We start from the raw sequence: 13,903 nt of genomic DNA, 5'->3' as shown, positions 1-13,903 counted from the left end.
ATTCACATTATCACCAGCATTTCGTATTGCTTGTCTTTTTGATGTTGGCCATCCTACCAGATGTGAGGTGATATCTCATTATGGTTTGGTTTTGATTTGCATTTCCCTAATGACCAGTGATGCTGAGCATCTTTTCATATACCTGTTGACCCTTTTATATATCTTCTTTGAGAAAAATGTCTACTCAAGTCTTTTACCCATGTTTTAATTGGATTTTTTTTTTTTTGCTGTAGAATTGTATGAGTTCTTTATATAGTTTGAATATTAACCCCTTGTCAGATATATGGTTTGCAAATATGTTTTTCCATTCCATAGGTTGTCTTTTCACTTTGTCGATTATTCTTTGGCTGTGCAGAAGCTTTTTAATGTGATGTAGTTCTACTTACTTATTTTTTATTTTGTTGCTTGTGCTTTAGATGTCATATCCAAAAATCACTGCCAGGACACATGCCGGTGAGGCTTTTTTCTGTTTTCTTCTAGTAGTTTCATGGTTTCAGGTTGTACATTTAGGTCTTAATCATTTTGAGTTCATTTTGGGTAGTGGTATAAGATAGTGGTCATTTCATTCTTTTACATATGACTGTCCAATTTTTGCAGCACCATTTATGGAAGAGACCATCTTTTCTCCACTGAGTATTCTTGGTTCCCTTGTCAAATATTAGTTGACCATATATGCTTGGGTTCATTTCTGGGCTCATAATTTTGTTCCATTGATCTATTTGTTTTTATACCAGTACCATACTGTTTCGATTACTATAGCTTTATAGGATAGCTTGAAATCAGGAAGTGTGATGCCTCCCGCTTTGTTCTCCTTTCTCAGTATTGCTTTGGTTATTCCGTGTCTTTTGTGGTCCCATATAAATTTTAGGATTGTTTTTACTACTTTAAAAAATGCCACTGGAATCTTGATGGAAATTGCACTGAATGTATAAATGGCTTTTGGTAGTATGATCATTTTAACAATATTCTTCCAATCCATGAACACAGGATGCCTTTCCATTTATTTGTGTCTTCTTTGATTTTTTTCATCAGTGTCTTGTAGTTTTCAAAGTAGAGATGTTTCACCTCCTTGGTTAGGTTTATTCCTAAGTATTTTATTGTTTTTGATGCTCTTGTAAATGGGATCATTTTACTTCTTTTTCAGATAATTTCATTGTTAGTATATAGAAATGCCATTGACTTTTTATGTTGCTTTTGTATCCTACAACTTTACTGAATTTGTTAATTAGATCTAACAGATTTTTTTCGTGGAGTCTTTAGAATTTTCTATGTATAAAAACATGTCATCTACATACAGAGACAGTTTTACTTCTTCCTTTCAAATTCTGATACCTTTTGTTTCTTTTCCTTCTACTTTGGTCTACTTTGTGGTCTACTTTGTTGAGTAGAAGTGGTCAGAGTGGGCACCCTTATCTTGTTCCTGAAATTAGTGGAAAAGCTTTCAGCCTTTCAACAGTATGATATTACCTGTGGGCTTATCCCTTTTGGCCTTTATTATGTTGAAGTATATTCCTTGTATACCTAATTTGTTGAGAGTTTTTATCATGAATGAATGTTGAACTTTGTCAAATGCTTTTTCTGCATCTAATCAGATAACTTTTTCCTTGCATGCCAGGTATAAATCCCAGTTGATCATGGTGAATGATCCTTTTAATGTGCTGCTGATTTCAATTTGCTAGTATTTTATTGCAAATTTTTACATCTCTGTTCATCAGGGATATTGGTCTGTAGTTTCCTTTTTTGGTAATGTTCTTTTCCAGCTTTGCTATCAGTGATGCTGGCTTCATAAAATGAGTTTTGGGAGTGTTCCCTCCTCTTCAATTTTTTGGGAAAGACTGGCATTAATTTTTCTTAAGATGTTTTGTGAAATTCACCAGTTGAAGCCCTCTGGTCCTGGGCTTTTCCTCTGTGAGAGATTTTTGATTACTAATTCAATCTCTTTACTATAATTGGTCTATTCAGACTTTCTATTTTGTCCTGATTCACTCTTGATAGTATGTTTCTAAGAATTTTGCATTTCTTCTAGGGTGTCCAGTTTGTTGGCATATAGTTTTGCATAGTACCCTCTTACAATTCTTTATTTCTGTGCTATCAGTTGTAATGTCTCCTTTTTCATTTACAATTTTGTTGATTTGGGTCCTTTCTTTTTTCCTTGGTTTACCTTTTCAAAGAACCAAGTCTTAGTTTGGTTAATCTTTTCTGTTGTTTTCGTACTCTCTATTTATTTCTGCTCTAATCTTTGCTATTTCCTTCTGCTAACTTAAGGCTCAGCTCTTCTTTTTCTAGTTCCCTAAGGCGTAGTTAGGATGTTTATATGGGATCTTTCTTGCTTCTTAATGTAGGCATTTATTGCTGTGAACTTCCCTCTTAGAATTGCTTTTGATGCATCCCGTAAGTTTTGTTTTGTTGTGTTTCCATTTTTGTTCATCTCAAGATACTCTTTATATCCCCTTTAATTTCTTCTTTGATCCATTGGTTGTTCACGAGAGTTTTCATTCCGTATGTTTGTGACTTTTCCAGTTTTCCTCTTGTTATTGATTTCTAGTTTCATACCATTGTAGAGAATATACCTGGTATGATTTCAATCTTCTTGAATTTACTGGCTTGTTCTGTGGCCTAACATATGGTGTATCCTAGAAAATGTTCATGTCCACTTCAGAATGTGTATTCTGCTGTTGATGAACAGAATGTTCTGTATATGTCTGTTAGTACATTTGGTATATAGTGTGGTTCGAATTTGCTATTTCCTTATTGATTCTCTCCCTAGATGATCTACCCATTGTCTAGAGTGGGGTATTAAAGTCCCCAACTATTACTTTATTGCTTTTATTTCTCCTTTTAGCTCTGCTAGTTTTTGCTTTATGTACTTAGGTGGTCTATTTTTGGGCAAAGCATCTGTTTGAGCACTGAGGGGGAGGCGAGGGTCATTGGCTGAGATAGCCTGGTAGGACTGTTGGCTTGGTTACCCTCCCACCCAAGTGAGGCTGTAGGATGGGCTTCATGGTTGCTTGGATTCTGTGATGTTACTAGACAGTTGGGACTGGATACTATACTCAGCATTAGGTGGGGCTATGAAATTAGCTTCTCTGCCCTGGTGGTGCAGCAGGATGGGACACAAGGCCTGCACAGCTCATTGTTTGGGGACCTGAATCAGGCAGGAGTGTGCACTGAAGGTGCAGGTCACCAGTCTTGCTCTGCAGACAGGGAAAGTCACAGGCTGTGCTCTCTGTTCAACTGCCACTGTAAACGGGGCTGTTGGATTGGTTATGCAGTTTCCCATGTGTTCTGGTAAAGCTCCCTGGTCAGGCAGGCTGATGCATGTTTTCAGCAATAAGTGGGGCTACAGATGAGTTTCCCTGCTCAGGCACTGTGGGAGAAACAGCTCGAAGGTCACTAACGCTGTTTGTTTGTGGTCTCAAGTCAACCTGTGCCCCAGGTTCCCTGGCCAAACAGGGCCACTGGCTTTGCTCTCAGGGCAGTCAGCTCTGCCCACTCACTTCTCAGCTCAAGCGCTGCTGGGGTATGCAGCTTCCAGGTGTTCTCACCACCCCTCCCTATCGGGTGGGGCTCTCTGTCTTCTGCCAGCGGAGGACTGAGAAGGCCCATTTCAGGCAGCTCCCACATCTTCCTGAACAGGCTTTCTGGTCAGTAGGGGCCAGGAGCCACAGTCTACAGCAGAGGCGCCATGGCTCAGCTCTTCTGCCTGGGTGTGGGCAGACTGGACTCCAGGGCCAGCAGCACGTCCCCTCGGGAGCCCAAGCTAGGCAAACCTACGCCTTGTCGCATTCTCTGGTCAGACTGCACCACCGACCGACCGGACTCTGTTGATGAACGGGGCTGCTGGCTGAGACAGCTGTGTGGGCTCTGCAGGCAGAAAGAACGTCGATCAAACAATACTAACCAGTCACACGGTTCCTAAGGTAACAAATGACAGAACTTACTCCACGTGGTAAACAGACATGAAAACCAAATTCTCTAGTTCTTACGTGACATCTTCTCTCATTGAAATGGTGCCCTGTGACTTTATACAGTCATACTTCAGGGATCAGGCTGGTGGCTGACCCACCCTGTCCTGGTGATGTGGCCTCTGGAGTAATAATAAAAGGTTGTTATTAAACAAGAAGTTAATATGATCCAAATTCATATTTAAGACCCAGAGAGTAAATGTTGTTTCTACTTTATTAGGTGGTACACTGGTGTTAGAGAAAAGTGTGTTGTAAGTCTTAGCGCTTTTTAAATAAGGAGCATATGAAATTCCAGGAAAAGGCAACGAAATTATTATAACGATTTAAAATATATTACCTAAGAGAACGTTAAAGTGAATAAACCTGAAAGATAAGCATAAGAGCAGTTACAGAGCTCATCAGTTACAGAAATATGTCTGTTAGCTATAACGTGTTCCATTATTAGAAATACTGATAACAGGAAGGAAGGTAACAAAATATTTTAGGAAACAAAATATGCATCTGGAGGTGAAATAAGGGGAAAGACTGAAGTGATAAGTGTGAAGAGGTCAGGGCACTTTCTGACCAGCTGCAGGCTATCAAGGAAGATTTGCATTGATAACCTCAGGTGATGGTAGAGGTCATTGCTCTGTGGTGAATGAAACTTCTTCCGCAGTCTAGAATGATTTTCAAAATGGGGAATCATTTTCCTTATACTTGTTTGATAAAAGAAATGGCTACTTCCTGTTCTTCAACACCTGAAGGAACTAAAAGTTGGGCTTTTTTCTTTTCACTGCTACATTTTATAATTCTCAAGGACCTGTATCATTTGTTGGGCTACTTTGTCATTTGAAATTGCACTGTTCCCTTATTTCTGGAACATGTTTCTGTGTGTCCCCCCACGGGGGACCTTCAGGCCGTGAGAAACACGGCCTCGTCTGAATCCCGGTCCTTGCCGCTGTCCTCACTTGGCACACACTCCCCGCCGCTGGGGGAGCGGCAGCTCAGATCCTCCACCCCAGATTCTTGGTCACTGTTGGCTGACAGATCTGGGTCTGAGCTTTTCAAATTGTCTTGGGTTAGAATCAAAGCAGAATCTTCATCGCCCTGTGAAGGGCTCCTGGATGGAAATGATTTCATATTCCCGCTGTAATCCTGGGGAGTGTTGGCTGTGCTGTTGTCTGAGGTAGAAAACCCTGAGTGTCTGCTGGGTTCACTTTGCTTACTCTTCACTTGAGTGCGATTTAACTGGACTTTCTGAATCTTTTCCAGCCTCTAAAAAGAAACAACAATTTCAGGGAACGATCATAAATCATGTATCTTTTTTGTATATGCATGCCTAAAGGTATTCATTACCTTCCAGCTGGGTATAATGTTAAGAACATGGGATTTAGACGGACTTGGGTTGAAAACTAGACTTCATGACTTTGGACAAAATAATTAGATTCTGTGAGGCTTGCTTTCTTCATCTCTAATGTAAGGATGGCACTGCCTTAGCACAGGTTTTCTATAAAATGCAGAAAACGTAGCATAGGTAGAGCACCTGGCATCCTTCTTTCTGTATCTATCTGGTTTTACATAATGATTTTCATCCTGTGAACTCAAAATACGTTTTTTTAAAATTAGGAGTGAGGTGTTCATTATCTAATTTTTTTAATTAAGATATAAGTAGCTCACCCTCTTAAAGTGTACGGTTCAGTGGTTTTTAGTATATTCACAAGGGTACACAACCATTCACTACCATCTAGTTCCCTAATATTTTCATCATCCCCGAAGCAAACCAAGGAAGCGAGCCAAGCCAGATGTCTGAAACGTATCAAGTGCCTATAGGTAAGTGCTCACCTTTGGGGGCTGTGTTTCCTGTTACCCACCAGCTAAAAATGTGAAATGGCTCTGTTGCTACATTTCACACATCCTGAGTCATGAGAGGCTTTCCCAGAGCAGTGATCGTCACAAAATACATTTAACAAGAGCAAGTGTGTCTTACTTCTTCTAGGGCCTCGAGTTCTTCCTCCAGCTGCTGGGTTTCCTCCTTCACAGCCATAAGGTAATCTGTGACCGACTGTCGGGGCTGCAGTCCCTTTTCAAAGCGGTTATACATTCCACTCCAAAATCTAGAGAGGACAGCAGCGCTTCATGAAACACCAGGTCACAATCTGTATATCCACATCCTCGAGTCTTCTAAGGAATCTTTCAACCCACAGTCCCACCGTCCTAATAATAACCAAATGCAAAGCACAGGCTCAAAAAAGCCACTTTACTAAGGCGATAACTTCATGTTGATGTTTTCATTTTCTTGAATCAGTAGACTTCTTTCAGGGAGAATAAATTCATGAAGTCTACTTGTACAGATGGTACTGAATTAGTAGGCACATAACATTTTTCTAAAACAGACTGAAGGTAGTACATGTTACCATTTTCTTTCTTTTTTGGGCTTAAGAAAATGGCTCTTAGTTTGGAAGTCAACTTGAAAATGAGTGTTTGTATTAACATGCAGAATCTTTCAGCCACAAAGGGAGTCTTTTAAATTTGAGGGTTTTCGCTTGTTTTTATCACAACCACCAAAAATTTACATTTGCAATAAATCCTCCCTTTTTTATCCTACACAGTAAAGCATACTGAAATGCAAATGAGAATACAGGTGCACTTTGCTTTACTGTGCTTTGTGGAGATGGCGTTTTTTTACAAATTGGAGGTTGTGGCAACCTTGTGCCAAGCAAGTCTATCAGCACAATTTCTCTAACAGCATTTGCTCATTTTGTGTCTCTGTGTCACATCTGGGTAATTCTCAGAATATTTCAAGACTTTTCAGTATTATTTTCTTTACTATGGTGGTCAGTGATCTTTGATGTTACTACTACTCACTGAAGGCTCAGATGATGGTTAGCATTTTTTAGCAATAAAGTGTTTTTAAATTAAGGTATATAACATGGTTACATTGTTTTTTAGACGTAATGCTGTTGCACACTTAATAGACTACCGTATAGTGTAAACATAACTTTTATATGCACTGGGAAACTAAAAAACTGATGTGACTCGTTATTGTGGTATTCACTCTCTCGCAGTGGTCAGGAACCAAAGCCACCGTATTCCTGAAGGTAAGCTGTGTCATGATCACTACCTAAACCTGTGATTCCACATTTAACTTCTAAGGTCCTCTCTCCCTCCCTCCCTCCCTCCTTCACTTTTAAATAGACTGGAACTTACATTTTTAGGATATCATTACTACAAAACATTGACTTCTAAAGAGAATTCCCCATTTAGGGGGGAAAAGAGAGAGAAGAGGAGACACTGGCAAAAATGCCAGATGAGATATTTAAGCATCTTCCTTCAGTGTGTTTGCATCCAAAAAAGCCTTGAAGCTCATACACTTCAACTTCCAAATGGTAAAAAGTGCCAGAATCTAAGTTCATAGCCATACTTGTTAAGGTCCTAGAGGTTTACATACTTGTACATGAAGTTGCACGGCGTCGTGGGGAGATGGAGGGTTCCCTGGGTCTGACTGGGATCATCTCTAAATAGAGGGTTCAGGTAGTCACCCCGATTCTTCCACAGGTGAGCCCATAAAGAGTATGTTCTTTCTTGAATTCTGTTAAAAAGAAAATAAGCCTGAGTATAGCTTATCTTCATTCTTACAAATAGTAGACATGTAATATTAAAGCTGGAAAGGGATCAAAAACTGTTATCTGAACATCAGGTGTCCCTGTTCTCTAGCAGGGAAATTTGCAACCTGTGTCTTCATGGTACAGCAGGAGAGCTCTGTAACAGTCTCGACTCCTCTGCTATCCGTACTGGCCTCAGCAAGATGCTTGATGCCTCTGAGTGTAAAATAAAACCACAAGAAATTTTTTGGAATTTTTCCCCAAATAGTCGTTGGATTTTTATTATTTGCCAGGTACTATTTAAATGCTGCACATATTTTCTCTCATTTAATCCTCACTGAATTCCTATGACATTTGTCCCTTTTGCTAATCTGGCCCAACTAATCACAAAACTACCTAGGAAAACAGGTGAGCTTAAAGGATGTACTCTGCTACTTTTAAATCATTACGATTTATTGGAATTAAAGTTCCTTAGAGAAAACAAACTAGTACCTACTGGAAAAAGTCATTTTCTTTCCATTCAGGCTCTATAAACTAGTAGAGTCTTATTTGAACTGATCATTTCCAAAATTAAATCCGATATTATATATACCACACTTAAAGTCATTTTATAAAAATTTCAAAAATGTTCTTTGATTTGCAGCTCTTAAGTCACTTTGTGTTAAGTTTTTGACTTTATAAAACGTCCACATTCATCTACTTTTTCCCTCTCAATAAAAAGCAATCCAGTTTTAATTTGAATAAGAGAGTGACCTGAGTTTCTAATTTACTTTCCCAGTTGTTATACAGTAGTCAACCTTTATCCATGAGATATATGTTCCAAGACCCCCAGTGGATGCCTGAAACTGTGGACAGTACTGAACCCTGTGTATACTGTGTTTTCCTATACATACACACCTATGATACAGTTTCATTTATAAATTAGGCATAATAAGAACATCCAAAATGCCAGCATCACTACTCTTGAACTTTGGGGCCATTATTAAGTAAGATAGGGGTTACTTGAACACAAGCGTTGTGTTAACCTCGACAGTCAATCAGATAACCGAGACAGCTAAGTAAGTAACAGGCGGTCCCAGGCAGGATGGAGAGGGGCAGCACAAGATTTCGTTGTGCTACTCAGAATGGCTCACAATTTAAAACTTATGAATCGTTTTTTTCTGGAATTTTCCATTTAATATTTTCAGACCACAGTTGACCTTGGATAACTGAAATTATGGAAATCGAAACCATGGATAAGGGGGACTACTGTACTTGCAATTCTTATGACAGTATATCCGCCAAAGATGTCTCTTTCCTTTTAAATGCAAAAATTGCTTTCTCTGACTCCAAGAAGCTTCCTTTCCATTATCAGTACGTGAAGTCTACCTACCTGTCTGTGGACGCTAGGCAGGAACTGGGCAAAATGGACTTGTACCTGTCTTTGTCAGCTGGTGGCATTAAACTGTTAAAGTGACGTCAGGAAAAAGAAAATAACTTTACTCTGTCAGTATAGATGTGTGGGTAAAACAGTCTTCAAAACTGTGGAAGGCCATCTGAAATTCTCAGTCACAAACTCTTTCGATAAAAATTAAACACTGAAACACTTACTTGAGTTCTTGTCTCTCCTTCTGGCTGTTACATAGGAAGTTTCCAAACTGGCAGGAATAGATGTGGTGTTGAATATGAATCAAAAACCTCTCATTAAACTCAAAGGCACAGGGAAATTGTTCCATTAACTGCCAGACGCACTCAATGAACTGGTCAATAACTGGAGAGATTTCTTTGGGATCACCATCTAGGTTGCCATATCTGTAAAACAAAGTATGAGAGACGTTACGGCAAGGTTTTTGGGGGTTTCTTTTTTTGTTTTTTTTAACTCGAAAGCTATAAATGCAAAAACAATCATAGAAGCAACCCTAGTTCCTAAACATCTTATCTTATAAACCTGGAATGCAGAAGAAGTGGAAAAACATAACTTTTTAAATTCTAATGTCAAAAGAAACTTTGTAGTGAAGGTCTGGGCAGAGAAGGGACATGTTGACGTTATAATTACAAAAGAAAAGTGTTAGTGCATTCAAGGAGTCTTTCTATGGAGAGAGCAACCTTTCATTCAAGCGTGCGAAGTACATCAGAACTTCTGAAATAAATCTTCCACTTTAATTAGTGACTGGGGGGAGAATGGGAAGAAACGCCTAAGCAACTTCAGAGTTTTTCGTTTTTGCATGGTTTTGTTGGGAAGAAAAGAGGAAGAGAGACAGCTTTAAAAAAACGGGTTCCCCAAGTTTCTAGGGATATTTCCATTTCTAGACCAGTGTTAAAACTTGTCAATTTAGGGCTTCCCTGGTGGCGCAGTGGCTGGGAGTCTGCCTGTGGGTGCAGGGGACGAGGGTTCGTGCCCCGGTCCAGGAAGATTCCACATGCCGCGGAGCGGCTGGGCCCGTGAGCCATGGCCGCTGAGCCTGCGCGTCCGGAGCATGTGCTCCGCAATGGGAGAGGCCACAACAGTGAGAGGCCCACGTACCACAAAAAAAATAATAAAGAAAAAAACTTGTCAATTTATTTCCACGTGACCAGATTCCCATATACCTTTATATCTCTCGTATCACTGTTCTCAAGAGTACATCAGGAATCTCCTCCCTCATGTTTGTATTGATTTTTAAACGAAGACTGCCTCGTCCTTTACACTATTATGTGAATTTCAGAAAGAATCCAAAAGGGTGATTTGGGTACCATCAAATACAGAATAACAATATAGAACCTCATCTTCTCAGACATGGATAATCAGCTTGAGGAGTAGGAATGAGCAAGGATCGGTTTAGTAGTTTTTTCCAGGGTGGAAACATTAGAAACTGCCTGGAAACCTCTCAAAAGGTTTAGTCCCACTCACCTTTGGTCGCTTTAAAAAGGGGTTGCCCAGTATGTTCTTTCCTCACAAGACACACATTAGCCATTTCTATATTCTTACTGCCACAGATCCTCTACCTCAGAGATCCTAAGTGCCTATCAGACAGTCGGTGGAACCCCCAAAATTGAAAATAACAATTGATCGTAAGGTTACTTAATTGTTTGGGGGCTTTAATTTTCTCATTTGTAAAATCGAATCACTGCTTTCCGGGAAAGATAATTATAAAAATAGAATTCCAGAAAACCACATAATAAATGCTCAACTAATGCTAAATGCAAAAACTTACAAAAATAAATATGGGCAGCTCCATAAATTGAGAATTTATTTTAGGAAAACATTCAAACAATCAAAAATGTATATCAAAATCTCTAAATTATTATCAGCATACTGCCTAAATTTAAATTTTACCTCTAAAAGACGAGACCATACCAGCTACAACACGTAACATTCAGGGATCAGAGACACCAGAACACCAGTCAGACATTACCATCCACACTAACCAAATAAGGCCAGTAGCTTCTGTTTATTTAAAGCCCAGTAGATGGGCTAGTGGGCAAGGAGCTGGGCTATTCACATATACAGTTTTAAAAGCCTTGCTATAACCCCGTGGATTAGGGAGGGTCTCCCCTTTAAATAGACGGGAGGCGAATGCTCAGAGAGGACAGATGCCCAAGGCCACACAGTAAATGCCACAGCCTGGATTTAAGGCTGGATCTGTTGGGCTCAAAGCCTGGGCCGCTGTCCTACATTAGCTCTCCAGAGACGCCTGGGACACAAATGCCGCAGGATAAGCCCAATTTAACTCCCCTTGTGGAAGATCAAAGAAAAACTGTTCCACAGGCATTTCACAACGTGCAGCTTAAAATGAATATCTGCACTTCAAAAATGTAATAATTTAGTAAATCAAATGTGTGTGGAAGGAAGGGAGAGTCCATCCTTTCTAGGTCGATTAATGAACAAGCTTCTGTCTCTTCTGGAAGAACTTAATATTAGTTAGTTCTGCTCAGTAAATACCAACCGCTCTCGAGTTAGAACTTTTTTATCTGTGATACACATATTCAACAAAATTTTAACTTCCTGAATAAGGTACACAAGGAAACTCTGAAAACAAGGGTATTTTCCCCCACTCAATTGAGAACTTCAGAAACAGATTATCTCTTTTATCCTAAACATTCACTACAACAGATTTTAAAATATTTCTTACCTGTGATTAAACTTATGACCAAAGGAAATCCAGTCCTTTTCAATTAATACCTACACAAGATAGAATATAAATATCATGGAGAGAAGCAAATGAAGGAAAATAAGAGACCAGCACCAATAATTCTGAAGGATTCTGAATTCAGAGGTTCTTGGAGCGGAAGTCACCCTCCTCCGTAACCTGCACATGAACAAACACTCACTGTCCACCCCTATACAGATGCATGTCAGAGGGCAAAGTTGAAAGCCTTCCATAGGAAAAACGAGAGTGGACATATGAAGATGTAATGCCACCACCCACAGAGTGCTTTCAGTGAGCACTGTTCATATTGCTCCATGTATGATCTCATTTCATTGTGGGGTAGGTATCATCACTCTCATTTTAGAGAGGGGGAAACTGAAAGAGAGGTTAAATACTCACCAAAGATCACGCTACTGGCAAGTGGTGGATGCCACCTCATAACCGAGCTCCAGAAACCACCACAGCCCATCTAGCCCAACTCTCAACCAACAGGCAATGCTGCTTGTCAATATAATAGCAAATACTAACCGTTTTACAAGAAACAATTAGGGATGTTTTCCAGTGATCTTCAGTATACTTTAGAAGAATTCTAGAATGATGAGGGCCTGGAACATATTAGAAGTTTCAGCCCTGCTTTGGAGTTAGGGGTAACATGAGTTTATACTCTCAAACTGTCTGGATTAAAAAAACAAAAAACTTTTTAATCAAATACTAGAGGATAGTACCATCAATATCACCAATGCTCTAAAACAGCCAGAGCTTTTCCGTTAAAAAAAGTAAGGATTGGTTGAAGTTTGGCCTTGACAAACTGCCCGGTGGTGTGTGACTCAGCCTCCCCACTCTCCAGACATAAATGAAGGACTCCAGCCCCTAACCTCAGTCCAGGGGAGGGGTCTGAAGCAGGAATGTCACCCTGAAGTCTCAGTGCTGTCACAGGCGATAGGAAGTTCTCTGACGCATTCAAAACAAAAGGAAAGAAAAAGCCCAAGAGTGGAAACCTGCCACTTCTCTCTTGTCCCCAGAGTGTCAGCTGATAATACTCGATAAAGGATCCCAAGCATGGATTCAGGATCCTCTGAAGCACTTTCTACCAAATCATGGTTCAAGAGGCAGGAACCAGTAATCTCCCAGCCGCTAGGAAGTCCCTGCAGTCACTTTAAGATTTTGGTTCTGGCTTAGCCAAAGCTTCACCCTTCCAGGCAACTAACACAAATATTCTGCAGTTGGAAGCAACATGTCAAGCTTTGATGCACATCTAAAAGGTGCAAAGTCTAGGAGAGGATGTACCCAGAATTTCAGTAAGGAATGCAAAAACATTGTAAAGTTTTCAATATTCTCTGGATATCCAGAGTTGTGAAGGACAATTTAAAATATAAAAGCAGTAAGTGAAATCACTTTTTCCTATAGAAAGGTTTTTCTCCAAATATTTTTTCTGGAAAGTGTTTTCTGTTTTATAGTCATGTTACCTCAAACTTGAAAATATATATCAAACTTGAAATATATTTATACAAATGAGGTATAAAACTATTTTACAAACTGCTAAGTAGATATTTTATATTTATAATAGCATTGATTTGAATTGGTTCCAAAATCCCAGAAATTCACCTTCTTATTCCGAGCCTATTTCACCTTTTCCCCTTTAATTAATCATGCTGATCTACTAAGAGAAAAATAATGTTGAGGAGGAGGGGGAAAAGTCGCCAATAGTTGTCAGAAGAGAGGTCCATTCTGTCCAGGCACTGCGTGCGTTGGACAGTGGCCAAGCGGCCACACTCACCATGAAGCCCTTCAGAGTCCGGTAGTGAGGGTCCAGCAGGAGGCTGGCCACCGAGCACACCTGAGCAGTCCTGTCCCAGCCATCAGAACAATGAACAAGCACACTTGCCCCTTCCTCTGAAACTGCCTGAAAAACAGGATGGGCAAAGGATGGCTATCAACAGGAAACATCATCAGAATTAGCTTTGGCTTTGTACTCGCAGAAAGAATCAAAAAAAGATTTACAGGCGAAAAATCAATACCAAAACCTGTTCCTTCATTTATTGAGTGTTCACGCCCCCGTGTAGTTAGGGCGGAGCCAAGGAGAGGTTTGGTGCCGATAACTGAAGCGTCACTTCCCTTCCCTTATGTCCAGGAGCCACGAGCCCGGCTTCTGTACCATATACAAGCAGGCTTCCTGTATGAACGTCTCCTAGCCCACCTTCAACCCTCTTCCTCCCTGCCGGGTTTCCACCTTAAGCCTTTCCAAATG

At 40.0% G+C, this 13,903-nt stretch overlaps 1 protein-coding gene across 1 annotated transcript in view; it reads right to left on the bottom strand.

The window, feature by feature from the left end:
- Positions 1 to 4,175: 4,175 nt before the first annotated feature.
- The window catches only part of MTMR7 (myotubularin related protein 7), a gene marked incomplete at its 5' end in the record, with an annotated part of 101,857 nt that continues 92,129 nt past the window's right edge, over positions 4,176 to 13,903 (bottom strand). Inside the window, 6 exon segments of the mRNA XM_082680252.1 lie at positions 4,176 to 5,219; positions 5,932 to 6,058; positions 7,393 to 7,533; positions 9,137 to 9,337; positions 11,638 to 11,687; positions 13,433 to 13,558. Of these exon segments, the coding sequence (XP_082536378.1) occupies positions 4,857 to 5,219; positions 5,932 to 6,058; positions 7,393 to 7,533; positions 9,137 to 9,337; positions 11,638 to 11,687; positions 13,433 to 13,558 (1,008 nt within the window). The 3' untranslated portion in view covers positions 4,176 to 4,856.

Source organism: Grampus griseus (assembly GCF_964374135.1).
Source record: "Grampus griseus genome assembly, chromosome: 21".
In the NCBI taxonomy this organism is placed as follows: domain Eukaryota; kingdom Metazoa; phylum Chordata; class Mammalia; order Artiodactyla; family Delphinidae; genus Grampus; species Grampus griseus.
This window is presented reverse-complemented; position numbering and strand designations above follow the sequence as displayed.